General features: G+C 39.4%; 1 protein-coding gene across 3 annotated transcripts; it reads right to left on the bottom strand.

The window, feature by feature from the left end:
• Positions 1–12: 12 nt before the first annotated feature.
• On the bottom strand, positions 13–25,320 carry LOC100705628 (N-chimaerin). 3 transcript variants are annotated; one of them, XM_003455987.5, is made up of 15 exons: positions 25,063–25,320; positions 24,632–24,723; positions 20,422–20,460; positions 20,249–20,304; positions 15,886–15,917; positions 15,617–15,730; positions 10,776–10,902; positions 9,239–9,400; positions 4,443–4,520; positions 3,671–3,755; positions 3,076–3,249; positions 2,372–2,449; positions 2,151–2,288; positions 1,099–1,204; positions 13–979 (listed from the first exon to the last, which is right to left on the bottom strand). In XM_003455987.5, the coding sequence occupies exons 2-15, from the start codon at positions 24,648–24,650 to the stop codon at positions 808–810; spliced, it is 1,380 nt and encodes a 459-aa protein (XP_003456035.1). In that variant the 5' UTR covers positions 24,651–24,723; positions 25,063–25,320; the 3' UTR covers positions 13–807. The 3 variants fall into 3 exon arrangements, with proteins under 3 accessions (XP_003456035.1, XP_013120035.1, XP_005460816.1); XM_013264581.3 differs by lacking the exon at positions 25,063–25,320 and adding an exon at positions 24,861–25,052; XM_005460759.4 differs by lacking the exon at positions 25,063–25,320 and adding an exon at positions 24,875–25,052.
• Between the last annotated feature and the right edge of the window lie 81 nt (positions 25,321–25,401).

Here is a 25,401-nt window from a genome sequence, read left to right as displayed (position 1 = left end):
AGACGAAGGCGGTTTGAGGTTGCTGTGTGGTTATAATTTAGCGACGGGGCAAAAGCAAAGCAAAAGAAGAGGAAAGAAAAAAGAAAGGCCATAGGTCCAAATCACTTTAGTTCCATTTGGAGGAATGAGTATGCGCCAAACGTGAGAGATACACTTTTTCCACTCATTCATTCATTCATCCATCCGGCTGTCTACTGTTAGGAAGCCAGTGCTGCTGCTTCTTCTCTTCAAGAGGATCAAATGGGACACCTTGACACTAAGAAAACAAGAAAACTTACCAAGACTTACCAGGAGTTTCAATGATAAACACTAACCAAGCTAACATTTTCAATACAGTCATGTTTTTCCACAATCCAAAATGTCAAGGCATCCTTGTAGGAAGAAATTACAAGAACGTAAAGATAGATGGTGCAGTGTTTCTACCACACATTGTTAATTCTCTCTCTGATAAAGGGTATGTTTCTAATGCCAACTCACAGAGACAAAGTAGGGCTCGTTGACTTGATGTTTTGCTCCTATTTTCATTAAAATGTAGGGAAATGCTGTGTCCTTCCATCCACTTCTGCACTCAAAGCCGCTGTGTCTCACGATAGTTTTTGTTAAATTGCTTCCATGAAGACAGAGACTTCCTTCATTTCTCCATTTATTCAACCATCACAAAAGCAGGTAGTGTATTTTTTAATCCTCTCTAGTGAGACACAAGTATCTTGCATGTTTCTCCTTCATTTTCTCATTAGAAGCCACCTTTTTATCGTTAAAAGCATTCAAGTGTCATCCCCAGTCTCTCTTTTCATCTCCTCTTGCACCTCAGAACAACACATCTTCATTGGTAATGAGACTTTCCACCACAAGTCTCTGATATCGGATATCGTTGAGTGCCGTCATGGCGTCCAGCTCGGGCGCCCTCATAAGCGTCGGGCCGAAGACGATGCCTAAATTCTCGCTAGTCATGAGATTCTCCTTCTCGTATTGTGTCACTCTGAATGAAGAAAGAGACCAGTTTATACAATATCTAAAAACAACAGTCAAATAATAATGGAGATACCAAAGAAATAAGTATGTATCAAAGTAAAACAACTGCTTGTGTGTGTGTCTGACCTCTTGAGGTGACCCATGAGGTATCGCAGCGTCTCGCAGTGAGCTGGTGGCAGCAGCTTCAAGGCCTCATGGAGGGCCTCCAGTCGTTTCTCTGGGTCTGTTATTTCTGCAACACACACACATAAAAATATTGAGATAGTGCATCTATACAAATGATGGGGTTTAGCCTCCAGGTCAATATTTTGAATAGCCACTAGAGGGCCAAAAAGAAGTCTAATTATGTGGAAGTCTTCGAAAAAAAAAAAAGAAAAAACAAAAGACCTCAAGTCTCATTTGATTTAACAATATTTTCCAAATGAGTTTATGACCTTTGTCACAAGTTTTAAGTGTTGTTTTAATAAAATTCTATGGTAATTTACCACATTTGATCTAAAATAAAAAATAAAGCAAGCTATGACTTCCGAGTCTGTGTAATTTACAATTTTTTTTAAATTTTGGGGCCCACTATATAGAGATTTTGGCCTTAAAAATAAAAATATTAAATAATAAATATCAGGTCTGTGATGAAAGTATTTTTAGCCAGCATTTTTCATACAAGTGTGGTTTAATTTAGGTACCTTTAAAGTAATTTCTGTTTAAGAAACAGCCCGAACAGACATAGACTTCTGTTAAGGAGGGTAATACATACTCTTTGGGTGAAGTATAAGCAAACCAACCATACCTACGTACATTGTCACCTCCCCAAAAACCAAGATGGCATAGTTCCATAAACTTTACCAACCAATGGTGGCTACGTCCATCTTCTATTTAACAGTCTGTTTTCAGGAGTTCTAACTAAGGTTTTATTGAATATGTTTAAACTTTTACAATTATTTCAGAAACCTAAATTTCTCCAATAGGAAGCTTAGAAGTCTCATGAGAGTGAATACTGGCGTGTCTAAACCGCCTTCATTTGGCTAACATCGGTTAAAATTGTAACCATACAATTTTAACTGATGTTGACCAGGGGTATTCAATGATTTTGTTGCTTATTTCCCTATATTTTGTTGGGAGCAAGTCATCTTTGAGTTTTAAGGTAAATTGTGGTTAAAAGGCTGAACGTTAAGACCTACTTGCAGCTTCTATGAAGCGTGGGTAGGCATCATATGTGATGAGGGGTATGGGCAGCTCTCTGAAGTACAGTTTGAGGGCTCCGGTGATGATGTTGATGTCCTCGTAAGCATTTGAGGATATGTCTGCTTTCTCTCCATCTGTGGAGGAACAATCGTGCGCATGACATTTCATTTATTTGGTAAGAGAACCTGCTTATGGAACACTGGGGGGTGACACTTACCTCTATCAAAGGCCAGTTTGACGTCTTCAATCAGCTCGCTGAAGCCTGATATTCTGTATAAACCTTCTGACTGAAGACCTGGAAGGTTTAAATCATACTAATATTAATTTGATGACTACGATAAGCTTAAATTCTACATAACCAACTAAAAAAATTCAGTGTACAGCCTCTCAGATGAGAATGCTTTCTATTTATGTCTTAAAGAAATGATAAAATTTATGTTTCTTTCCTGCTATTAGCAAATACAACTGAAACGGATGCAAAAATGATTATTAAACACACACAAACACAACATATGTGAAGGCAGAAGGAAGAAATAAAGCGTGGGGTGAAGACTTCGACTGTCTCTCTCACTCCAGTCAAGTTCAATCATTTCAAGTCTTTATTGATTTCACGTATTAGTTTCATTCAAGTCGTCAATAAAATGCTGTCTGTGGCAGCTCTCTTGAGGGGAAAACTGTCACTCTCCACACATGCACACACACACCTACATTCACAGATGAAGCTGCCTGCATACATCTTTTTAGCATTGAGTGGGTGGGCTGACACACACAAAGGCAATCGCATCTTGCGTATGAACGCCAGCCTCGTGGGTGTTCTCCTTTCCTCCCCCCACTTCTCTTAACCTTGTTGCAAACAATACTTAAAAGCCTTTTTCTGTTATATAATCTCTGAGTCACACATACACGCTCTCTTTCTCTCACCTCTGGCCTCAATTTCCTGTATACACATGTCGACCACCATGGGCCTCTTGGTGTTGTGGGCTTTGACCAGGGTTGTCAGGTCACAGCTGTACACCTTCTTGACGTGCCGAAGGTCCGGCTGGCAGTCGTTGGGTACGACTTTGGAGCACTGCTTATGGACGTTCAACCCACAATCTGACAGAGAAAATTTTGTTTTACGTCACTTTATGTCCATTTTTAGACATCTCTGTTTTATTTTTTTTTTTAATTTTACTTGTGATCATCCTTAAGAGTCATTGCGAGACTGCATGGTGAAAGTTGCTCTAAAATGTAGGCGTTGCAGAGGCCCAGTTCAATCACCCACACACGCAGTAGTGATCACACTGACAGCTTGTTCTTTGGCACCCAAACCAGTCTTTTAACATTTTAAAATCCATGAAACAGCGCAGATGAGTCAACAACAGTGAAAGTGATTAACTTTAGCCTGCTCTTCCACTTTTGAGTCATGCTTTAAGACAGAAAGTACGAGTGAAAGAAGCGGAAACTGAATCATGATTGGTAGAGGAAAATTACTTTATGGCAAGAAGGAATGCTTGTTTGTTTGTTTGTGACTTACCTGCACATTTCACTCCCTGAGCAATGAGACCCCACATGAAGTTGGCACAGTACTCACACCAGTGGGGACCCCTGAATGTATGAACCTGGTTAAATAGGCATAAAAAAAGACAAACTGATGTGTTTAAATGTTATATTTGCTACAATAATTATTAAACAGCAGCAGATTGGGTCAGAGAAAAAAAAAGTGAAACACATCAGTCAAAATAGCCAATAATTGTATATTTGAGAGAAAAAGGTGGGAAAATTATTCATATGATCCAGACTGGGTCAAGTAATACCTGAATACCAGCAGTAACCTTTATTAGAGACTGACAAAAGACTGATGGAGACACAATAGGAGTGCTGAAAGGGTGCTCAGAGACAAATTATAGTGAGAGCAGAGTTTTAATCTGCTCATTTATTGCGCAAATTGGCTCTGTATAATGAAATGCTAATAACCTCCATCACATTGCAGTACTCTTTGTGTTTCTGTGTGTGTGTCTGTCCACATTTCTCTTGAGGTCAGGATACTGTGGCTCTGTTGTGCCCCTCACTAATAATACACAAAATCATTATACAGGAATGTAAAAGTAAACAAAGGCTGAAAACATGAAGAATGTGTGTGTGTGTGTGTGTGTGTGTGTGTGTGTGTGTGTGTGCGCGCGCGTGTGTGTTTCTTAACACTGAGCTTTCTGAGGTGAATTTGAATAAGTCCCCACGAGCTGAATCAGCGATCCTGGCGGCACACTCACACACATAAATAGGATTGGGGGAGCAAAAGAGCGTCTCACCTTGAAGTTGTGGACCTTCTCATACTTGGGCGCCAAGTCGCTCTCCCTCAGGGTGGCCCGCCGCACCAGTGATGTGAGCTGTGAAAGGGCAAAAGATCGGATTGGATGCCAGAAAGTGGAAGCAGGGGAGGTGGGCTTGGAGGGGGCTGTTGCCCGGTTGGCTCCAGCACCGGGGTCCGAGGAGCCCGCGGAGAGTGGCAAGGAGGGAATTGAACCAGCGCTGGCATTCAAGGCGAGCGCAGCAGTAAACAAAGAGCCCTTCTGACTTATTTCCTTCTCGCCTCGCCTGCGTGACTTCTTTTTACCCCTCTTAACAACATACGACTCTTGGCTCGGCATTGTGGGATCAACAGAGAAAAGGAAAAAAATAATATAAAAGAAAACAAAGTCCAAATCCCACTGATTAAAACAATAAGCCAAACAGCCTGCCAAAAAATGCAATTATTCTTAAAGGTTGCTTTAAAAATAAAAAATAAAACCATAAATAATATAAGAAAAAAATCCCAGAATAATTAATAAAGTAAAAAAAATAGCAAAACAACTACCCTCAAATCATCTCACAGCTCCATCTGACAACAACAACCCAAACCGAGGAGCCAGCATGGGACCAATCCTGCTGTCTTAGAACCACAAAGATCAACCAATCAGATTAGCGCTGCATACTGATGAGGTTAAATGGTGCGATTCCAGTTCATTAAAAAAAACAAAACAAACAAACAAACAAATAAACAGAAAAAGCCAGCCAGGCAACAAGAAATCTGTCCTGAAAACTTCAGTGAATAAAACTCAGTAAATCTCCACTCCTTGGAAGGTGTTTGTGAAATCCTGATGCGACAGAATTCCTGTGTCTCGCTCCCGTGTAGGTGAGCGCATCAACCCACATGGCTCTGTATATGTGTGTGTGTGTGTGTGTGTGTGTGTGTGTGTCTTAATCCGCTTTCCCCATCCTCTACACCAGGCAGAAACAGCGCTTGGGAGGGAGGGAGGCGGAGAGAGCCAGAAGAGGAGGAGGAGGAGGAAGGTGGGGGGAGTAAGCTGAGCTACGGTGCAGCAATGGATGAATTTAACAGGTCACAATGAGAGGGGAAGGAGCCAATCAGGATGCTGCATTTTCTTGTTGTTCGTCACCAATTCTGCCACCTCGATTGTCCCGGGAGAGACAGCGAAAAGGAGGGAGAATGAGCTGAGAAACAATATGTTGTTTCATTCATTCCTTCACACTTTTTCTTCCTCTTTGTTTCCCCTCCATTTTCCTTTGTCATTCCACCTGCAGCAGCTTGCTGCTTTTCCTCTAAAGCTTCCAGTATTTATGACAACTAGGAGCTGCTGTATCTGCCTTATACACCCGGCGGTAACAGATAAACACAAACCTCGTGTCCTCGTGTTGCTCTTGGGTTGCATCCATTGTCTCATGCCACATAAGGAACATTATGTAAGAGCAGTTTAGTCTGGACTAAAGTGCACTTTGGAAGACGTCCCCATTAAGTACTGCCTCTGGGAGGGGGGATGTTTTCTCTTTTTTGACTTGTTTTTGGGCAAAGAATATGTAAGATTTACAAGCTGTGTGTTTTCTATGGTCCCACTGATAGATATAACCAAAGAAACGTGTGGATTTTTTCATCACAAATCCAATTAAAACAAGCTGCCACACATCCAACTTCATTAATCCTCGGCTTATACACACAACGCAGTGAATATGTATGACTGATCATGGATATTTAATGACTGTTGTCACTGTGCTAAATGCGGCGGGGTGCAGGTTGGCTCACAAAAGAGCACCTTGATCACAGTGAGATGCAAAAAGGGCTAAAAAAAAAAAAAGAAAAAAAGAAAAAAGAAAAAGAAAAAAAAAGACAGAAAATGAAGAAGCATAACAACTGTAGATAAAATCTGCAGAGCTAAAAATCACCAGATATCACTGAGTTTTTCTATCATTTTCTCAGGTAGACCAAAAAGTACAATCTTATTTTTCCACCACATTTCACCTCACTGTCCAGTGATTTCAGTCTGATAACAAGGCTTTAACAATTAATGTTTAAAAACGCATGTCTGAATTGCCCTCAAAGGCACAGTAAAACGGAGTTTAACCCCCGTAACTAACGGTGATCAGCTGCATGAACATGTGAAATATGAATTTCCTTCCCGTGTTTGTTGTCCCCACAGAGAGCTGCCTCTGGTCTCAATGTCACTGGCATACTGCTTTGTCTGCAAATCCACCCAATTATGAAGGCACACACGTACACAGGACCACCCCCATCACACACACACACACACACACACACACACACACACACACACACACACACACACACACACACACACACACACACACACACACACACACACACACACACACACACACACACACACACAGTGATGTATGAGGTGCAGTGCAGGTGGTCATGCACTGCAGGTCACATAAGGCCTCATGAGGCAGAGCAGTGGTTTAGCAGATAAACATACTGCACTGTGGGTGTTAGTGTGTGTGTGTGTGTGTGGAAACTGGACTATATTATTGTGTGTATGTGTGTTTGTGTGTGTATGCAGGGGTCTTGGGGGTTTTGTAGTATAAGCGTGAATGCAACTGCATGTACTCATCAGCACAAACTCACAGTTGCAGAACTGAAATTTGCATTAGAAGTTGCTCAGTCATTAGCATCCAAGAAACCTTGCATCTTCCTATTTAAAAAAAAAAAGAAAAAGGAAAAAACTCCACCTACAGGAAAAAAGTTTCCCCTCAGTCCCTGCTTTAACACTCTAATTACTTCACATCTGAATGAAAATTAATGAGCCGACAACAAACTTGATTCCTGTATACTTAGTAGCTTTTGGGAGATAGCAGGTTTCTGCAGGCAAACCGCTGTTATGTAATTTTACTGCAGAGCCCTTGGCTGGAGGCCATCTCTCCTCTGCATCCATCCTCCGCCTCCTCCTTCTTTTTCTTCACCTTCTTTCTCCATGTTCCTCAACTCTCATCCTTCTATCCTGCTGCTGCATTTACACCAACTTTCCTCTGCTCATTTGAATTCTCTACATGGTCTCTTAACATTTAAAGACCTAATCTTTTTAGATACATGTGTTTATCATTCCTTTACACTTTTTTACTACATTATGGAGATACTGTGGTGGTATATATGCTCACATTAGATATTATGAATGTTATAACCTCTATGAACTGAACTTTCACTTGTTAAACTGAAACAGAAATGTAGAAATTTTTATTACCATGTTGTATACACTGTTACCAGAAATGATTAAATAGCTAGGAAAAACGCCCTATCGGTGGTGTGCTGCACTTTTTCAAAGTCTTGAACAAAATTCTGTTGCAGATACAAATTTTGGCGACCATTATGTTGCATTCAGGTGACGTACGCTGAACATGCTACTTTAAACGGACACAAATGGATAACGTAACACTGCACAGCCAAAGAATTGGGATTTACAACTTTTTTTTAAACACATATCGATGTTAATAATCGCAATCTGTGTGACGATTATCCATCAAAGTTCACATTGGCTGAACCTGATAAAGAGGTGATGGGATTCATATAGACATGTATACACACGTAAGCTACAATCATTATAAAAAGACTGAGTAGTGCCAACTTTTACCTTGAAAATTCTTAAACATTTTGAACTTCAGTAACTTTTTCTCCTTTTAGAGTTGGTGAAACTGATTATTTTTGATTAGCTTAAAACTAGTTTCTGGGTTAACTATGCCTCTTAGAAAAGGTAAACTTTTACAGAATATTTCTCCACTAGACGCTTCTAAGGACCTTTGAAAGAAGGCAACATTTTACCTCTCATCTGAAAAGGTCTTTATCAACAGGAAAAAGCTGTACAACTTATTAAAATACATTTACACATCCAAAATTTATGCCTTCCTTGACATTTTCCAAAGCTGTCAGGCAGGTCGGACTGAAGTCTTTTCCAGGGCCGAATTTGGCCACTGTGCCTTATGTTTGACATCCATGTACTAGAGGATTGTTGCATTGCTTGGACCAGCCTAAAGTAACAGATTTACATTAATGCAGCGCTTTAGTGTAATTAACAGTAATTAATTAAGTCGTATTATCTGAAACCCAGGTCTGTGATACTTTTCAAAAGTCTTAATTCAGTATTTAGAGGTAAGTGAAACAAAATTCTGTCACAAATATAAATTTTGGTGAATAAATGATAATCACTGCATTTATGACCATGTTTGTGAAAAGTTTAGTTCAGATTGGACGACCCGTTAACAAGGAGATAGGGTACATACAGTCATGTATACATTATGCATTATTTCTCCTTTTTTTTTCCAACTTTTAGTTATCCCACATGTCTGGGCTTCACAGTGTGGACTCCAATGTCCTCATCCTTTGCCACTCCTCTGATTAAAAAGAAAAAAACTAGGACTCATCTCAGTGACTGTAAACTTCAGCCAACATTTCTTATTCAATCCCCCCGCCAAGGCCTTCAGGTCAGTTGCCAGGAACACATGTTTTTAAGAAGCATCTTCCAGAGTGTCTACACAGTTTCCTTCTTAAAAACCCACATTTCCACATTTCTTGTAGGAAGTGATAAGCCTGGAAAATATTGACTTGTATTTGTTGTGATTACAGACTAAGGTTTATCATTCTTATTATTCACCCTCTAAAGCTCTAAAGTATAGATCCTCTGAATGATCTATTCAAAGGTTTTGGACAAGTCTGAACAATAATTATGAAGTCAAACTCAGTGCATCTTACAGCAGATAAATGACATCACCCTCGGCCGCTCATAGGATATACGATATCTAGATCACTGATTGTCCTCACCCTTTCCTCTGTGTTGTGGTCATCTTTGGCTGGAGTCGGTCCGTCGGGTTCCTCCTGGCTGTGAGGCAGGTGTTTTTTCAGGGTGGGCTCCTGGTTCAGAGTGGTGTAGCCCACATGCTCATAGATAGGGTTTATGGTCATCTTAGCGATGTACTCTGCTGCCTGAGAAGATAATTAAATCCCTGTAAATTCAATCTGGGAACCTGTTGCCTTGTCTTTCTATCTCTGGAGGCAACAGACAATTTTTTGGCTTCCAGGGAATAAAGTCTTGCCTCTCACCTATAGATTTGGCCCCATTTTTAGATTTATAGACTTCCTCGAACTTATGTTTAGGTAGTTTATGGCAAGTTCAGTGTTTCTGTGTCCCCTAAAACCTTACATTTTTACAGTTAATTTTTCTTTAGCTGGCCCACAACTATAACTAATAATGTTCTTCATTATCCAGCAATGTTTTGTATCCTGAGACACTTTTTTATAGTTGAAATAAGCAAATAATACATAATGGGACTTCTGTCTTCTGAAAGAGATTTGAATTCTGTTCATCTGGAGGTAGAATTCCTTCATGCTGACTGCAGGTTTCCTCAACCTTATAAAAAGTACATTTGCACAATGACGGAAACTAGCGCCGCTAACTAACAATGGGCCGTCAGATCAGTTTCATGATCGTTGATATGCAAATTTTCATGATCACTGATCAATGACCATGAGTATCATTCACAGAGAGTTGGGGAATGGCTGCAATCACAGCATTTTAAGATGATGAAAGATATACTTTTAGCCCCCCTCCTCGATTCGGAGATGACCTTTACCTTTTCACGGAAACGGCCTCCTTGACTCCCCGCTCAAACCAACGTTTCTCCCTGGTCCAGGATGTGTACAACTTCATCACTGAAAGACTGGCCACTGGTCTCTAGTTGGAAACAGACTGCAGACTCGCGGCCTAATGAGACAGCTTTTCTGGACTGTACCATCTGCTTAGCTAGAGGTTGTTTGATTTAACTGTCAATGTGATGGTCATTACAATCTGCATATCAATGTATCAATGATCATAAAACTGACCTGACGGCCCATTGTTAGTCAGTGTTTACTAGTTGCTAATTTGGGTCATTATGCAAATATACCGTTTATAAGGTTGGGTTGGTCAAGGTTGTTCAGTTGAGACTGAATACGACAGTTGAATGAATATTGACATGTTTCTCCCACTCACAATACATCCAGATGCACAGAATCAGCTTTCTGGGATTTCTTTACCAGGATGATTGAGCATGCATCAAGGCATTTCAATTTTCCTTCTGTGTTTGTGACGTTTTAAGGAATTTAAGTGTTTACGTGATCATGAAAGTGAATAAATGTGTTTCAAACTGACTGATTTACACCTGTTAAAGACAGTAAAACTTTCTTGAGAAATGTTGCCATTCTGACAAATACCCATCCATAATTCATACTGAGGCATCACAGGCTTTTGTGTCTCTCTGCTGAACAGTACTGCTATAAATAAGGAAAGAAGGAGGAAGGACAGATCAATGCAAAAATGCACCTTTGTCTCGATGTAGAGTGTGATGAGGCCATCCGTGACGAGGTCATGGATGGACTCAAACCTCTTCTCCCCAACAAAGTGTTTCCCGTCATGGTAGAGACGGAAGTTTCTCGTCTGGTTCCCAAACCTGCAGAGAAAAGAAATTAGCAAATTCTGTCCTTCTGTATTTTGAAAGTCAAGATTTATGTTAAATCTTTTCCTTTAATTTTCTTTTTCAATGAATGCATCCTCAGGGTCTGACTCAAACCTTGACAAATTTTGATAATAGAGGGCCTATAAGATAGCAATAACATTGTATCTGCCAGTCTTTGTAAGTCAAGGGTCAAAAACTGAGGTTATCTGCAAAACATGTTGTCACTCTCTCCAATTTAAAATCCTGTAGCTTTGCTTTCTGCTAAAACAGAGCCAGAAAAGAGTGGCACAAACTCTAATCGACACACAGACTTTGAACTGGGCCACCACACTTGTGCTGTTATTTCTTCCTCAGCAGATCACAATGAGATTAAAGCAGCACTGTTAAATCATTAACCCAAAATCCAACCTTTCCTTTTTCTACCACCCAGACTGGGACTCAAGTTTATGAAATGGTATTTATGGAAGGTAATTATAACCACAGGGGTAAGGAGGGACAGTAAATGACTGAGAACAGTTGCTCAGGTGGAAAAAAAATGACACGGCTATGAATAGACCGAACTGACCCAAAACTAAATTCAAATTAAGCCATGCACCCATTTAAAAGTGTGACACCTACTCTGAGAAAATGATAGCTCACAGTCAAGTAAAACCAACAGTGAAGTGTGGGCAGCGGGGTAAACTGACAGAAAACAAGAAACAAGGCTTACTGTTAACAGGCTTACTCTCACTCTTTCACAAGCCTTGCTGTGAGGAAACATGTGCATGTAAAGTTGAGCTCCTCTGAGCTGTTTAAAGGTTGACTGCAGAGATAAACCCTCACACCTTACAGCACCTGAACACAATTAGACAAGCTTTAAAAAGCAGCATGCACTGTCACACAAATGTGTGCTTGTACAGACAGAGAGGTGTAGCCTTGGTAGTCTTCAAGTTAATATCATATTCTGTGGCTGTATTTCTTCTCGCTCTGGCACTGGATACTGTATCAATATAGTTGATACTATGCTTTGAGATGGGAATAGGGGATATCTGTTGTGATTTGTTCAGTTCTGAGCCATATTCGGCTAAAGACCAGACAGACAATGAGGCAGATAAGGGGGAAAGGCCTTGAAAACACTGTCACAACATATATATCAAAATGTAAATATTTGATCATAATACTCTACTTCTATCGTTGATATTTTATAGCTATAAATATTGTGTATGGCTACCCAAGAACTGCAGATGGCTAATAGCTAGTAGCCTAACTTTGTATAAACATAGAGCTAAGGCAGTCAAATGATGGAAGTTTTGAGGTTACAGCTTTTACTTTCAGTAAATTTGATCATGTAGAGATTCTGGTTGGTACTAGAGCTATGCTTTATGTATTGCACTGCAATTGTGTCCCTTTGCCAACAGAGAGGGGTTTTTTTTCAAGCAATGCAACTGTGCTCACATGCAGTCCATAAAATTAAACCATGAACCATAAAATATCTCCTTTATGGTTCATTTTATACTCCATCCATCCATTCTCTTCTATTATCCAATTCAGGGCCAGCATTTCTTGAATGGTGGGAGGAAGCTGGGATTCCCTCCCATATCGTGAGAATATTTTTTTTTAATTTTTAAATGCAAAACATTCCTTTTGGGTGTATACAGAAATGTGCTTAAACTTTTGTGCTTTCAATTACAGGCTATTGTGACCCCTTCAGCTGTACAGTCAACTGTCAATCAGACAATTCCCTGGTATTGTAAAACCGGGCCTGAGATGTGAGGAGCTGATCTGGTTGAGACACTAAGGGATGCTTATATGGTAGCCATGCCTTAAAGCCACTTTCTGATGTGGTGTTTTGTACCCTAAGCAGGATCATATTTTTCAGCATGACCATCATGTTAAATTAAAGAAGGCATGAAACCCATCACGGAGCCCATAAACTATCAGGAAGTTGATTACTGACATCACAGATCAAGAGAGAAGTAGGGTTGTTTTCTCATGGACTATATCCTGCTGATCATCAAAGAAACTGCAGGTTTAAAGCACCTTCACATTAGTTTAAACTCGTGCTGTCAAATTTAACGCGTTAACGCAAATTAATCCGCCATCACAGTCAATGCGATTAAAAATTTTAACGCAATTAACGCATCTGGAGTGCAGAATGACTCAAAATCCCTGAAATGTTTCTGTCAATGCATTTCGGGCAGTTTGTCAAAGTAGAGTTACCTTCGCACATGCACAAATGGGCAGTTGATCTGGTAGTGACGGGCAGCTGGACCAATCAACTCAATATGGAAGATGATAAATGCACATTGGCCCTCTCGATGGGAAATTTGAGTATTAAAAAAATAACAAGACGCAAGAGTCGACTGACATAAATTATTATGCACGTTGTGCAAGAAGGAATTTTCTTTTCACCGAAGCACTTCCAGTTTAAAATATCACATTGACATGAAGCATACGTTAGTCTGGGATGCTGCTAGCACTTTGGCTAACGCGTCACCCAGCTTGCGACAAACCACTCACGAAGCATCGGGGACTCAGTAAGTCTACCTCGGAAATGTTGACTGACACAGTTGCCAAGTGGATTGCAACAAACTGCAGACCTATTAATATCGTTGAGAACACGCACTTTACATAGCTTTGGTTTTTTGTTAACATGAATGTTTAAGATGTTCAATAAACATGTTAAGTGCGTATATTTTCCCTTTTTTCTCGAGTCTGTTTGCTCATGCAAAATGAAATGCAATTATGTTAAATATCATTCATTTTTATTCAATCATGATTAAACAAAATTAATCCACAGTAACCCTATGATGAATCAGATTAAACATTTTAATTGTTTGACAGCACTAATATATATTATATATTAGTGTATGCTGAAGAAAACTATTCAAATTCTCTTTGAATTTAAGCATACATTCTTTGTGTTTATTCAGCACTTACTTCATTATATTGCATAAATGTCAGTTACAAGCTTAAATATAAAGTTGAAAAAATGTAATTGCAACCAGGCTATTGATCAAGTAATTGCGATTAATTACAGAAAATTGAGCGATTAATTAGTTAATTTTTTTTGTAATCTATTGAGAGCACTAGTTTAAACCTTTCAGAACCAAAAGCTGCAGCCATGTTTCCTATACAGTCATTGTTTCTGTCAGATTTCTACTTTTAGCTGTTACCTTGCTATTCAATTCTATCCGGTTTTTAAGTCTGACGTCATTAGCTGTGTCTGGGCCCAAACTACGTTGCAGGTCCCTGAGTCAAACAATCACTGCGGCATCACTGAGAGTTGAAAAACTGTTTAAATTCTTTCATCTGTAATAAAATGATCAGTGTGGCTGCTCTACCAGGTGTAACAATTAAGTTTAACATCCAGGCATCCACAAAAATAGAATTTATGAAATTTAACGGAGTTAGACGTTAACCAGGGAGTTAGCTTGCTAGTTTCCATCTAAATATAAAATAGCATGTTCTGACTGAGAGAAAATTAAAACGTACCGCTCTGCTATCACTTCCAACATAAATGGAGACAGAAAACTAAACAGCAATGACTTTTGCAGGGTTACTGAAATTGGGCTAGCTGGTATGTGCTAGCTAATGATGTGCTACGTGATCGCTACCGACACACCTATGTTAGCATAATATAAACAGTGAAGCTGGAGGACGAACACTAACTTTTTTCCACTCGATAGAAGTTAATGTGAGGGTTCCCGATGGTTAGGGACAAATGCAATTGCTTGGCAGGATGTTGTAAAAGGACCAAACTTCAGTCAGGAGAACAAGTGAGATAATCCATCCACAATGAGAGGTTAGTCACTAATATACTGCTGCATTGCCTGGGCTGTAGTTACATCGTAAGGTTTTAAAAACTGAGCTTTAAAATGAATAGCAGTAATAAAAACCGAAAGAGGCCGACAGTGATCACTGACTGTTTTTAGGGGCTTGTAGATTAAATAGAACAAGATGCAAAGGATTAAAACATGTTAAAAACACAACAGCCTTAATAAACGCTGAGTAGTTTGGGTCCGGAAGCAGGATTCATCACGTCATCACTTAAAGACCAAATTCAATGCAATTACTCCAGAATGCTCTTCTTGTTTTTTTGGAAAATTGTAGTGTTGCCACTAAGCTCACGTTTGTTCTCGCTGTCTCCTCAAACCAGTGTTGCCAACTTAGCGACTTTGTCGCTATATTTAGCGAGTTTTCAGACCCCCTAGCGACTTTTTTTCTTAAAAAAGTCGCTAAAAAAAGACGTGAAAGCGCGTATCGCTTTTACTCTCAACAAGCAGCGGGTGCTGTAACACAGTCAGTTCTTCTTTTACTCTTTTACTCTTATGCTGTTTTGTGGATCACAAGGTTTAAAACTACTTATAAACACAAACACACAAAGTAACTCCACCAGAGTGCCTATTTCGGATCACTTTTGCCGGTCCAAGCCCGGGTAAAGGAGCAGGGTTGGAATTGTGACATTAAAAAAACCAATAATTGCTAAAAAAAATTTAATTTGTAGTTCTAAATAAACTCTAAATGCATTTAGGACGTTTTTTACTCACTTTATGTCTCTTCCACAATGTTATTTCTCTCTCCAACAACATAGGTTACAATTATATTAGCATGACCAATTATGCAAATTAGGTGATGACGTCATTTAGCGACTTCTAGCGACTTTTAGGACAGCCAATAGCGATTTTCCTTACTGAGGAGTTGGCAACACTGCCTCAAACTAGCATACCTTAGAGCCAGTGTGTAAGTGCCCGGCTGCCTCTGACTCTCTCTGATGAGGTAGCTGCCCTCTGCCTGACTCAGTAACTGGTCAGCCTCTTCTCTTGAGATCATCCCATGGAACCTGGATGCAAAAATAGCAAAATGTAAGCTTATTTGATAAACTGAAGAATCTAATGAAGAAAATCCACATACCAATTGAAAAGAATCCTCATTGTTTGTAATGTAATGACACAAAGCGCTTAACACAATCTACTAATACAGAGAACGCCAACTTACTCTCTGCCATAGTATTTAGGTCGGTTTTCCACCTGTAGGGGAGAGAAATGGTGATTGTTAAATAAACAAAACGTTAAAATAATCTCACAATACAGAGTGTAAAATGCTTTAACATTACACAAGTTGTGTGCTCTTGCTCAAAGAGCATGTAACATTTTCAGCATTTGAATGTAAGCCTCACTTAACACTCAGCGTGTGTGTGTGTGTGTGTGAGTGAGAGTTCGTGAGTGTGTGGGCATCAAGAATATTGCATGAGTCAGATAAAAAGCTGAACATCGTGTTATTTTCAGCAAAACTGCTGTTGAGCCAATAAATCAGCAAGGGCCTAACAAACAATGGTGAATATTAAGTTAAATGCTCTGTGTGTGTGTGTGGGAAAAAGAAACTCAAACACCATAAGATGCAGATAAGGAGCAATCAGGGAACGGAAATCGAGCTCTTGTACATGGAGTCATGATGGAAACAAGCTTTTATTTTTAGAAGAAATTGGAAAACTGGAGCACAAACTAAATGCCTACTGACTCTAATGCAAAAGTGGCCAAGCTGGTAAAATCCCGAGGGGGAGGGGCAGAATTAGTCTAGCTGTTGAGGAGAGAGGAGACATGCGATCTCTGATGTCTGCCATGCACGTGCACCTATGGACAGCGTCCAAATCTGCTCTGAGGCCTGTCAGTAAACCATGCATGCAATGGACATACTGTTGAGTGCAAGCTTGGGGGGAAAAGAAACAAAAAGAAGCTTATCTTCAGTCTTTTCAAAGTTTTTGAATGAAATGATGAAATAAAAGGACACAGAGTGAAATGGAAAGATTTTTTTCACAATGTGTCAGACAGAGCGTGGAAGCAAACACATGAAATTTTAAAAAAAGTGGATCTGAATATATGTCGGTACCAGCATTTACAGAGAACAATAAAAAAAAGCTAAATAAAGATACTGCATAGTTTGTCCACCAGAGGGCACTCTACAACTTACTGACATTTTTGGAACACCACAAACACAAAAACTAGCTGATGTGAACAGAGTCAGGCAAAAATAAATAAAAAATAAATAACAAATGTTAGGGAAATATGTTTGTTGTGTGTGCCTGAAAGGAAACTTTAAAAAAAAAAATTCAGCCAAAATATCAGACTTTTCACTAAATATTGGTGTCGGTGTCAGTATCAGTCTTAAAAACCATTTATTGGTCGGCTCTACTTCGAGCTGGGCTAAGGCTCCCCTCTGTTAAAACTCTTCATGCAAATCTCACCAGAACATTTTGAGTAATTCTGCTAATAGGCAAACTGAACCAAGGTAGTAATGATGTCACTAACTGTAGCTAAAGGTATGTATTTGCAAATTGTATGTAGACCACTCTGTGAGCAAAGGTTCAGGCTTCAGACTTTGCTATACACTTTTCTCTTGGATATCTGTGTGGTATCACTAAAAAGAGGATAGGACTAATATGGTCAGCACAGGCACACATATTTGCCTGTGAGCACAGAAGTCACACCCACCAACCTTCTGTTTAAAAGGGGCAACCAATCAGAACAAAGCTGGCCCAAAGGGAGAAGGAAGGGTCCTAAAACAGCTCATTTCAGAAAAATGTTAATTGAGGGTCACCAAGGCCCAATTTAAGATTCCAACAATAAAAATATGGAGATGGAAATTACCACAATAGATAACCTTTAAGAAAGAAAAGCTTAAATATTACAGCAGAATTATACTTTATGGTCACAATATGACATTTCTCTTCACAATTTATGTGGTCAAATCACCTTATAATATTTTTAATTTATGGCAAAAATAATTACCTTCCTCACACTCAGAATATGAGTGTAGGGGACTGACAATACAATAATACAAGAGCAAAAAACCAAGAGTAACTATGTTTCATGGAAAAGAAGTGATAAAAGATCAGCAAGACCAAACATCATCGTCATCATCATCTGAAATAACTGCTAACTCAACCCTTCAGTTAATATCAAGAGGAAACCAGCTTTAACATGAAATCAATACTGAATGTTAAAAATATCAGTTATTGCACAGATGAGTACATTTTAAACTATTATGTGAACCAACTTTCTAGAAAGTCTGAATTCGCTGAACCATGCCAGAAAATTTTAAACCGTGATCACAGATTTATTGAAAATCTTTGAACTGTTCAGCCTATCCACATATTACATTTCTGATACTATATTTCAGAAACATGTGACTAGTAAATGTTTGTGATTATTATATGACCTTTTTCCTCCAGAGAGGAGCAAAGTCAAATCAATAAACCCACAAATTTTTTCAACACCAAGTCACTTGAATGCACTGCAGGCTGTGTTTGTTTTTTTAATGTTGTGTAATTTGATTGTTTGATTGCACTACTTTAAAAAATGTTATTGCCATAGCAGTAACACAGCGTAACCTCCGGTCCTCCAGCTAAAGGACACACACACTCTCGTCTCCTTTGCACCACTCTTATGCGCCACAAATTGTACCAAAAGTACCAGCAGAAGATAAGTGCTTATTGGTGCATCATTAAATCACTCCCAGGAGACAAAGTGGGGCTGCTGGTGGCGGGGGGGGGGGGTTCTGCTTGCTGCCAGTCTGCTTGCTTCAACTAGGTCAGCAGTGACTACCAAACCAAGGCCAGGGCATCAAAGACAACAGCTGCTCATTTTGCATACACACACACACACAAACAGCCTACCATCCTCCCATCATACCCTAAGATGACTGTCTTTACACACAAAAACCAGATGTACAACCCCCCAATCCATCTTTATTAATCCCCCTTGGATTTCTCCAAGCCATACTGAGCAGATGTGCTGCTGCGTGGCATTTAGTGGACATCAGCATCATGCCAAACCACCTGCGTGCCCTGGGCTAGGACAAAACCTCTTCTCAATAAACTACTCCACCACTAACTAAGACATAAACACTTCAGTTTGCTGTAATAATTAAATAAAGCTGTTACAAGTGAATTCGTTTGTGGGAATAACTGGATATTTCCTTACTACTTTAACAAATGAAGCACCAAGCCTGCATTTTCAGAGGATGAGGATCAGCTGGAACATGACGCTAAGAGGTTTTTTCACGTCCTTTGTGTAGCTCTGGATTAGTGTAGCGTGTGACCTTTAGCACAACATCATTTCTGATCTCTCCCATCTATCCTGTTATGCCTGTTCCTCTGCTAACGAAGCAGAACAGCTTTGAGTACAGCAGGGACAGAGTGTGAAAAATCCTGTTAGATTGCCTTAATAATACCAAAGCTAAACATAATAAGGGCATGATATAGTGCCGGCTAACATCTTTAGATTAAAGACAGCTTGACAAATGTCGCCCCTGAAAACAACGGAGAGGTGAAGTGCGGCAGAAAAAACAATCAGCCTTGGTACAAGCCGAGTCAGCAGTCTCATCGAGGAGACAAACATGCTTACTCCAGACTTGATCTACACCAATAAGGTTTCTGTTGTTGGTTATTATCACACTCAACTGTCATGAAAAACCAAGAACAGAAACTATGCTGATGCTAGAGATTCAGGGTAAAGGGGTCTCAAACTTATAGCTGAAGTCCTTTGCACGATTTCAGTAGATTTCACTTGAAAAATCCATTATGGCACATGCCCATACTCTCTAAAACTTTTAACAGAACAGAGGATTCTTACCAAATCATGGAAAGAAGCAGTTTTCTGAAGTAAGAGCAAGTACAACAAGTACACATGTAGACTTCATCACCCGCTTCACATGCTATATACATGCAGAACCACTAGATGTCGCGTTGGAGCTCAGCTGCTTCCAGTGGACTGCAGCCCAGCTCATTGCTAAATTCCCCCCCAGGTGTCCTAAGAGCCAAAGGCTGGGCCCATAATTAAGTCCATGTAGTATGTCATTTATCGGAAGCCTGTTTTAGTTAAGTGCTATCCCATCAGCTGCATGAAGAACACCACTACAACTAGAGCAACCTATATCCAACACTCACATTGTAGCATACACTGACTTTGACTAGATTGACTAGATTTTCTGCTGCTATATTAACATTCAAAATCTCACTTGCATAAACTTTAACTTTTAAAGAAGCAAAGGTTTATCCAGATAAAGGGATTGAGAAACATCACCACAAAATACTGCAAGTGAAAAATGCAATAAAATTGACAACTTTGGTCCAAGTGTGACAGTCTTGTTGAGCTGACCGTGGAAAACATGTTAGAGAAGAGAAACTATTTTTGCATTTGAAGACTAGTTCAATGAGGATAAGAACTTGAGCAAAGCCTCGTGTCTATCTAGTAGATCTATTAATGTTTTTTCACTGCAACATCACACAGATAAAAAGCGGATTTCAAAATATGAGACGTGCTAGAATGTGCTGGCTGATAATTAGGACATGTGCTCTCACCTCAGAGGTGCAGGTGACTCTGCGTGGGTGAGGTGCCTCCTGCTGGAGCTGATACACTGTGACAGAAAACAGGCCATGTTATAAAATCATGAAACAATCATTGAAAACAAAGAGGACAAAATATTTAGGAATGTTTGAAAAAAACAAAAAACAAAAGGTATATTGATACTTACAGTAGGATTTCCACACTGGTGGCCTGTATTCATCATGATCTGAGGACACAGAAAGCTCTCATTTAATTCCTTTGAAGCAGCACCCCCATGTGGAGAAAACATGACAGTGACGCAACAGCTGTCTAAATTTTAATTTTAATCCATTAAACATACGACTGCATCAGAATGCGGATATATTGATCAATTCATCATCTCTTTGACATTAGACCAGCATAAAGAAAGGGGAAGCCTAACGTACAGACAAAAATAAAATGTTTTACAATCACATCAGGGAAGAGCATTACGATTTTAGGGCACTCACATGAATTTCAAAGCTAAGCCTTGAAACTGCTGAAGCAAACAAGCCAAACAAACACAGAAATCTACACTCCAACACTGACAGCATGACTGCTTTATTTTCTAGTCTGTATGCAATTACCTTGGGACATCAGATTGATGGATTAAGTCTTTTTCCACAGCAGAAACCACACAGAGCATAAATGGTGACTAAGTGGCTTAATGAATAAATCTACTCCGTGGAGCATAAAATGCTGTGAAAGATTCATTTATGCCGTGGTTGCTTTTAAATGAGCTGTGCAGTGTTTATCTTTGTTACACTCACACTAGCTTTTACTGTCAGCCCCCCTCCCTTCCTCAGGCCGACCCGTGTGAAATTAATTGTAAATGGATATCAACATTGTGGCAGCGTTCCCCTGTAGTTTTATTCGGTTGTAACAGACCATAAACAACACTGACAGTAGTATTAGCGAATGTGATTAAAACCGAAACACTTTTGGCCCCAGGCGCTGGTTTGGAGTCTGGGTGAACTCTTGAGGAGCTGCTGAGCATTTCTACTCAAAGACACCCATTGTGGCGCCTGTAAAATCCCAAGGTACACATTTAAATTCTGCACTTTACATCTATTGCATGTGTTGTTGCTGCAATGACCTCAATTCCCAACAGAAATGAGATTTAACACTTCCACTTGTACTGGGACAAAGTGAGTCTTGTTACATAAGCATGACAAAGGCGTCATCAGTCACTACGACATGCTGTTTGTTTGTTCCTTTAAGTGCCGTAAAGCAGCGGTCCCCAACCCCCGGGCCTCGGACCGGTACCGGTCCGTGAGTCGTTTGGTACCGGGCCGCGAGAGTTGAGGCTCAGGTGTGAAATGTATGGTTTTCAGGGTTTTTATCGGTTTTCAACGTTATTTTGTTATCGTTTTTATCGTTAACTCGGTTTTCCTGGGTCTTTTCACGTGTGTTATGAATAAATCTTCTTTTTTTCGGTACCGGCACTAGTTTTATTTTGTTGTATTCATCCGCGACACCTCATTGCCGGTCCGTGAAAATATTGTCGGGCATAAACCGGTCCGTGGCGCAAAAAAGGTTGGGGACCGCTGCCGTAAAGCATAAAACAGGTTTTTAGAGAAGAATCAGTCACGTAGTCGCAATGAATGATGTCTTGCTTTTTGATACTTCATTATACTGCAGTTTCTATTTGCTTTGTTTATATCTTATTCTGCTCTGAGTTTGGCATTTTGTGCGTATTCACAGCACTGAGCAAAAGTTTTGAGTTACTCCTCATCTTTTCATCTGGTTCTCCAGGATTTCTGAAGCTTTTTCAAAGTTTTCCTTTGGACACTGGCTGCTTCTTCACTCATTTTCAGTCCTGTCCTTGTGTCTGGCTTGAGTTAGCCTATAAAAACATCCTCACATACACCAAGGCGAACAAAGAGATGCAGGAAGAAGAAAATCTTACGAACCTACACTTTCTACAAATAAATATTTTATAAGGTTATTTACAGTAGCAGAATGCCTATATGCATACATGTAAATGTAACTATACATTTACACACAAGCACAAAAACATACAGACAACTCAAAAGCAAGACAAACAAAATAAGCATAGTAATTTTCAACTGAGCTACTGGCCATTGTATACAAATCATTAAAGATACAGCTCATCTGACTCATGCTGTGAAATGTGAGATGTGATTTATAAATTGTCATTTTCACAGTGCTATCTAAATCTTGCTTTTGATGATTCCATAGTTAGTAATGCTTAACTTAGTTAGCTTTGTTTCAAAGCACTCAGAGAAAAGTAGTTTTCTCATTTGCTCAGCAAAACTGTCTTATATCAAAGAACTTCTGCAGTATAGCAGGTAATATTCCACATACTGCTTTGAACAGTCAATCAGATTTTATGTACAAAAAGAGTGGAAACAAACATATAAAAAATATAGTATGTGAAAATAATTAAGAAATCCTACACTGAACATCTGAAAAACTAAATTAAAATACTTAAAGTGGACCCCTATTTTGTGTCACATATATACAGTTACAGCTGCTACAGAGTTTAAATTATGAGGTCAGTATGTGCACAGTAATCCCTGTGAGCCAAAGACTCAGGCTTTGGACTGCTCTGAACACAGTGTTTGAGTTTTTCGGCTGATGTGTGATGTCAGCGAGAGGAGATACCTGCTGTTTTTGAACAAAGCCAATCAGCAGAAAGTGGAGAGTTTTAGATAGCTGTTCAGGGCCTGTGTGAAGGCAAATTATAAGATAAATAAAGCTTATTTTAAACAGTAGACCATGCAAAGCTACTTTAGTGAATCCAAGACCAGAAATATAAAACTGGAAATCAGCACAAAAGGTCCTCTTTAACCCAGGTCTCGAAAATATATTTTTGTCAGCATCTGGCAAATTCAGAAATGTATTCCGTCTTCTTTGCATGGGTAAAACTAACAGTCCGCTTCCTGTCCTTGTGTACAGAGGCCACTCTACAAGCCTTATCTATTCAACACTTGTCGTCTCGGTATCCTGTCTTCAAAATAACTCCAAATCCTCCCCGGGCAATCGTCTCACCCTCCATTTCTTGAGGCAACACAGGCTCAAAGATACACAAACTAACAAGAACCCAGACAAAACACACAGACTGTTCACACTCCCAGCATCTGCAACAACAAATGGGTACTTTTCCTTTTTCATTACACACGTATGAAACACTTGGCCCTTTGCTACACTCAGAAAATAAGGGTTACAGTAAATTGTCTCATATATTTACATTAAAAAAGCAAACTTTAAAATACAATGGGTTGCTAAAGATTAAAGGCTTATGACCTCTTAACAAAGTCACATTTCAAATACGGGGCTGTTAGCAGAGTGTGTGATGTCCTGAAAGGAACGAAAAATAAAATAAAATAAAGTGAAACCACTGATGGCTATGATATTATATATCATATCATTAAAATACTATCAATATGTAGAGCTAGCTACAACACTGAGAGCTTGGCTGTTTATTACAGCTAACAGGGGCACATCAGCAATAATGATAAAATATATATATATATATTGCAGTTATAAATATATATATAAAACCACTGAACAATGACTTTTACTTTTGAAGGAAATTTTACTTATAATGGGAATACATATCTACACTGATGCATTGCTATTTTGCTAAGTACAGGATCTGTATTAACAAACCATTGTTCTTACAGGTGCAGCAGGTGGCGACCCATTGCGCTTTTCTTCTTGTGTCCTGTCCTTTTATTATATCTTCTCCTATTTTCTCCCCCTTTCTTTTTTTTTTGCTGCCTGTCAGATTTGACATATTTATATTGCATATATTCTGTGAGTCATAATAAAAATGAATAAATAAAAAGAAAAAAAGAAAACGAGAAAGACGAACATGAGAAGCCTATAGAGAATTTACAGAGCTTGTCTTGGAAAAGCAAAATATATTTTGCACAACAATGCATTCAGATCATACTTTTGATTGCAAAAGCTGGTAGACAGTACAGCTTGTTAAAAAAAAGTAAACAAACAAACAAACAAAAAAACCATAATTAAAAACAAAGTGTCCTGGAGTCCATGAGAGACGCTATAAAGAATTATAACTACAAACTGAGCCACTTTTGGCTATGATATCATTAATATACTATCTATATTTAGAGCTAGCCTTCACATCTAGACTGTTTATTACCGGTACCAGGAGCACATCAGCAATAATGCAATACTAGTTTTCCTTATTTAAAGGATCTGGATTTTTCTTCATTAAATCATGTCTACTATTTGAAACTTCTGTGAATACGACGACTGGCCTCTTTTCATTTTTAAACAACAGTTTTAAACAATAGATTGGAAGTTAATCATAAACAAATTAACACACCACTCATAAATCCATAAGACATTCCGGTGACAATCGTGTACTGTGAGATGCTGCTTACCAAAGACATTTAGAGCCATCTTGATTCTAAGATAATAATGATGATGAACAATTAGGCAGCAGATCCAAATTTCCACCCTCTCAGTTTAAATCCTGAAAGAGAAGAGGACACAAGCGGAACAAGGTGAGAGAGTGCAGCCGCAGCTGGAGGTGAGCTACCAGGGTCAGAGTAAAACCAGCTGAGTAATCAGCCACAATAACTGATAACCACGATATATAAGAAAGCTAACGTTAGCGGATTCACTTTAGTTGGTAGGCTGTCCTGGAGGATAGGGCGGCGCTGGTGGACCCTTTTCTTTTAAAGTTACACTGTGAAGAAAAAGCATTTGCTTCGTAGTAAAATAAAAGTGCAACAAATACGGCTCCCAACAATGTGAGAACATGCGCTGGTTTTAGTAGCCTAAAGGTTAGCCAATAAGACGTGGTACTCACATCCCCATTCTACATTATAGACGCCATCTTGCTGGGTCACGTGATCAGTCTCACCCTCTCTCCCTCTCGCTTTCTCTCTCTCTGTGGCTCTCTCGCTCTCTCGTAACTATGGTAACAGACCTTGCTGATGCTGCTTCGTAGCAAAGAAAGACGTGAGGCTGAGGTTTTCTTTTCGCCTCGTAGAATTAGTATTTGCTTTTATCGGTTGTCGTGGAATGCGACAAGTGCAAAAGGTGAAAGAGAAAACCGACCACAAGAATGTCGGTGAGCTTGTTCAACCAGTTTATACAGCTTTCGTGAGCAGTACATATAGTACAAGTATAAAAACATTTGTTCTGC

The sequence above is a fragment of the Oreochromis niloticus genome, linkage group LG23 (genome assembly GCF_001858045.2).
Source record: "Oreochromis niloticus isolate F11D_XX linkage group LG23, O_niloticus_UMD_NMBU, whole genome shotgun sequence".
NCBI lineage: Eukaryota > Metazoa > Chordata > Actinopteri > Cichliformes > Cichlidae > Oreochromis > Oreochromis niloticus.
Note: the sequence above shows the minus strand (reverse complement) of the source record. Positions and strands in the feature narration are given on the sequence as shown.